Source organism: Entamoeba nuttalli (genome assembly GCF_000257125.1).
Source record: "Entamoeba nuttalli P19 unplaced genomic scaffold asmbl_6268, whole genome shotgun sequence".
Classification (NCBI taxonomy): domain Eukaryota; phylum Evosea; order Mastigamoebida; family Endamoebidae; genus Entamoeba; species Entamoeba nuttalli.
In genome coordinates, this window is record NW_008577977.1 from 1 (window position 1) to 3,638 (window position 3,638).

The 3,638-nt window shown below is 22.3% G+C and overlaps 2 protein-coding genes across 2 annotated transcripts; both read left to right on the top strand.

Moving 5' to 3' along the window:
• Positions 1-212: 212 nt before the first annotated feature.
• Positions 213-1,301, top strand: ENU1_151140 (hypothetical protein; the record flags this gene model as incomplete). Its single annotated transcript, XM_008860602.1, has 1 exon — positions 213-1,301. The coding sequence occupies one exon, from the start codon at positions 213-215 to the stop codon at positions 1,299-1,301; it is 1,089 nt and encodes a 362-aa protein (XP_008858824.1).
• Positions 1,302-1,477: 176 nt separating this feature from the next.
• On the top strand, positions 1,478-3,016 carry ENU1_151150 (hypothetical protein; the record flags this gene model as incomplete). Its single annotated transcript, XM_008860603.1, has 1 exon — positions 1,478-3,016. The coding sequence occupies one exon, from the start codon at positions 1,478-1,480 to the stop codon at positions 3,014-3,016; it is 1,539 nt and encodes a 512-aa protein (XP_008858825.1).
• Between the last annotated feature and the right edge of the window lie 622 nt (positions 3,017-3,638).

Consider the following 3,638-nt stretch of genomic DNA (forward strand, 5'->3'; position numbering starts at 1 on the left):
TATTTAAATTAATATTTAGTTCTTTAAATTGAGATTTAATCTTAATCCTTTTTTATGAATAACAATAAAAAAGAAAAAAAGATCTTATTTGGTGATGAATTTTCTGTTTTTAGTTCCATAGAATATTGTTTTATATTTTTATTTATAAATATTTTGTTATTTAAACAATGGATAAAAATAAAAAAGAACTAATAATTTAAAGAATTATAATTATGAAACCCACATCACCACAAACAGAAAACTTATTTTTAAACCAAGGATTTCAACCAATACAAGAAACAAAAAGAAATCTAATTCAAGAAATAGAAGAAAATTCATATTCTAAAAAACAATCACCTCTTTTATTAAATCAGAATGAAGGTTCTAAACAATCATATCCTGGATTATTAGAATTATTTTTAAAAGGTAATTTAAATAAATCGATCAAAAAATCAAATACACAAAATGAACAACCACAATTCTTTTATAGTGAATATGTTAAACAAGAATATTTTCAAAGAACATTTGATTTAGATTTTGGAAATGAAACAGTTATGGATATAAATGAACTTCCATTAACACAAATTATTAAACCATTTAAATTAATAAGTCCAATTGAAAGAAATAAGTTTAATCAGAAAAAAATTAGTAGATATTATAAAATACCTATAGATCATTTAATAAAAGAAGATGACACAACACAAATTGAATCTAATAGTTTTGATTATTCAGATAAATCTAGTGATACTACAACATTAGTTTCAATAGAAGAAATTGATTTAGTAAGTAATAGTAATAACGTAAAAGAAATTATTAAATGGTTATCAAATAATATTATAAAATTAACTAAATTAAAACAATCAAAATTATTAATTTATAATTATTCAAAACAAGTTATTAAATATCTTTCATATTATGGAATTAATATTCATAAAATACCATTTAATAATAGTATTATATCAAATGATTTATTAATTTCACTTTTAAATAAAATTACAATTAAATTTCCTCAAAGTGATTTATGTTATTGTATTAAATTTTTTAATAAACTTGAAGAAACTATTATAAGAATTAGACGTTATGGAATTGATTATTCTAAAACAGAAATTAATGATTTTTGTAATTATGAATGGTCATTGACATGTGAATTATCATTTCTTGAATCTTTATATCAATATGGAAACAATATGGAACAAATACTTTTAAATAATCCTATTATTCGATATCAGTTAAGAATAATTAATAATATTCAATATAAAAATCAACAAATACAATTTCTTAAAAGGAGATTAGCTGCTTTGTATAATAAATTTTCAATATGAGGTTTAGATTCATTTCTAAAATTATTAATTTATTTGTTCTTTATTTAGAAATATCTTAATATTAAAATTTGTTTATTTTTTGTTTTCCTTTTTGAAAAATAAATAACAAAAAAATAAATAACATAATTTGTAAAGAAAGAAAAAAGAAAGAGAACTTTTGATATTCACTTAACCTAATGTTTAGAAAAGGAAATGATTCAATAACTGATCAATGCGCATTGAGAAGCTCAAATTTAGTAAAGAAAAGAAATGAAAGAAGAAATAAAATGCTTAATACTAGAAGGTCTATAAAATCAGAAGATGAATATGAAGACCAAAATATTAGTTCACCTCAATTACATGAACTTTGTTCACAGGTATTATCACCAACACCAGAAGTAGTATTTAATGCAATTCATTTAATTAAAAGTATGGTGAAAAAGACTTCTCATATACCAGATAAATTAAGTGAAGTTGTTAGCGAATTATTTACAAATGGTGTAATAAATAAATTTATTGAATATATACAAATAACAATACCAATTAATCCCACTAATGATATACTTGATATTCTTATTTATATTACTGGAGATGATATTGGAACAGATAAATTATTATCATTAAATATTATTCAAGTTTTATTACCATATCTTAATAATCAACAATATTTTCAAAGTATTTGTTGGATTTATTGTAATCTTGTTTGTAGTAATATTATGGCGAGAGATGATATATTTAATTTGTCAATGCCTATTCTTCTTCCAATGATACAAAATGGATTAGTACCACAAAATAAATATTTAATTTGGTTATTTAATAACTTTTCATTTCTTTCTCCAAAAATTAATTTTGATCTATATAAACCGTGCTTTGATTATTTGTTGTCATGTCTTGCTACAAACGATGGAACTATTATTTCTGAAATATTTATTTGTTTCTCACGTCTTCTTTCCGATGAAACCATTTGTGAAAAAATATTAAGTCAAGTTGCTCCTTTATTAGTTATTGGATTAAAAGAAAGAAATGGTGAGGTTGTCAAAGAAGCATTTAATGGAATTGGTGTAGCGTGTGGTGTAACTGATGTACCAATTAATTATTTTGTTAAACAAGGAGTATTTGATGTATGGAACGCAATTATAATGGAAGGAGATAATGAAATAAAACAAACAGCTGCATGGTGTTTATCAAATATACTAGGAGGAAAAGATTCATTTCCAGCAGAATTATTTGTAGATAAGAAATACATAAAAGTTTTAGTTAATGAAATTATAAATAGTACTGACAGAATGTATAATGTAGATTGTGGGTATTGTCTTATTAATACAATTGTTGTTGTACGTGAAGAATATGTAGCTCGTATTATGAGAACACCAGAAATATGTACTGCATTTGATTCGTTACTTCGTTTAAAACATAAAACAAAAGAAACTAAAAATACTTTCTTGCATTGGATTATTAAAATGTTAAGAATTGTATTAATTATTGGTGAAAAATATAAAACAAATAATGAAAATGTATATGCTGTTATGATGGAAGATTGTTCTGTATTTTCTGCTTTACAACTATTAGAAGATGACTCTGAAACAACATTGGATAATTGTGAAGAAATTAATGAACTTCTTGAGTCATTTAGTATCCATGATAGAGAGCTTACTAATATTAGTGAAGATTCTTATAATACTAACTTATATGAAACAAGTAGTTTTGATTCAGATAGTAGTGAAGAAGAAAATTAAATGTTACCTACAATTCTTTTGGTTTACAATTAAATAAAAATGATGAATGTATTTACATTACAGTCTTTATTCTTAATATAAAATCTATTTATTTTAAACTTTAATAAATTTATTTTCTGTTAAAGAGTTTTTAAATCAATTCTTTTTCATTTAATGAGAAAATTATAAATTGTGATAAAATCTCATCTAGTTTTTCATTATTGTATCTCAAATTAAAATTAGTGAAAGCAATTTCACTTTTTAAGTTTTCTCAAATATTTTGTGATAATTATAATTATTTTTAGTTTTATTATAGCTTCTTTATGGTTTAATTTGTTTTTATACCTCTAAAAATTGAAACTGAAAACTAAATATATCATGTCATCAAAAGGACAGCAACTTTCTGCTTCTATTTCTACAAATTTCGATGCTGAATTTCCTCTTACCCTTGAGCCTGTTTGTTTCTTTCATTTAAACAATTTCATTAATTATTAAATATTACAATAATCTAGAAATTGCTAGATGAATTAATAAATCTTACTTTTGTTTTTATACTTTTAAGTATCTTTACCCTCATAAAAAATATTCAAAATGTATTTGATATTTACATCACATTAGAAAGTTGAAAAGCTTACATTTGGAA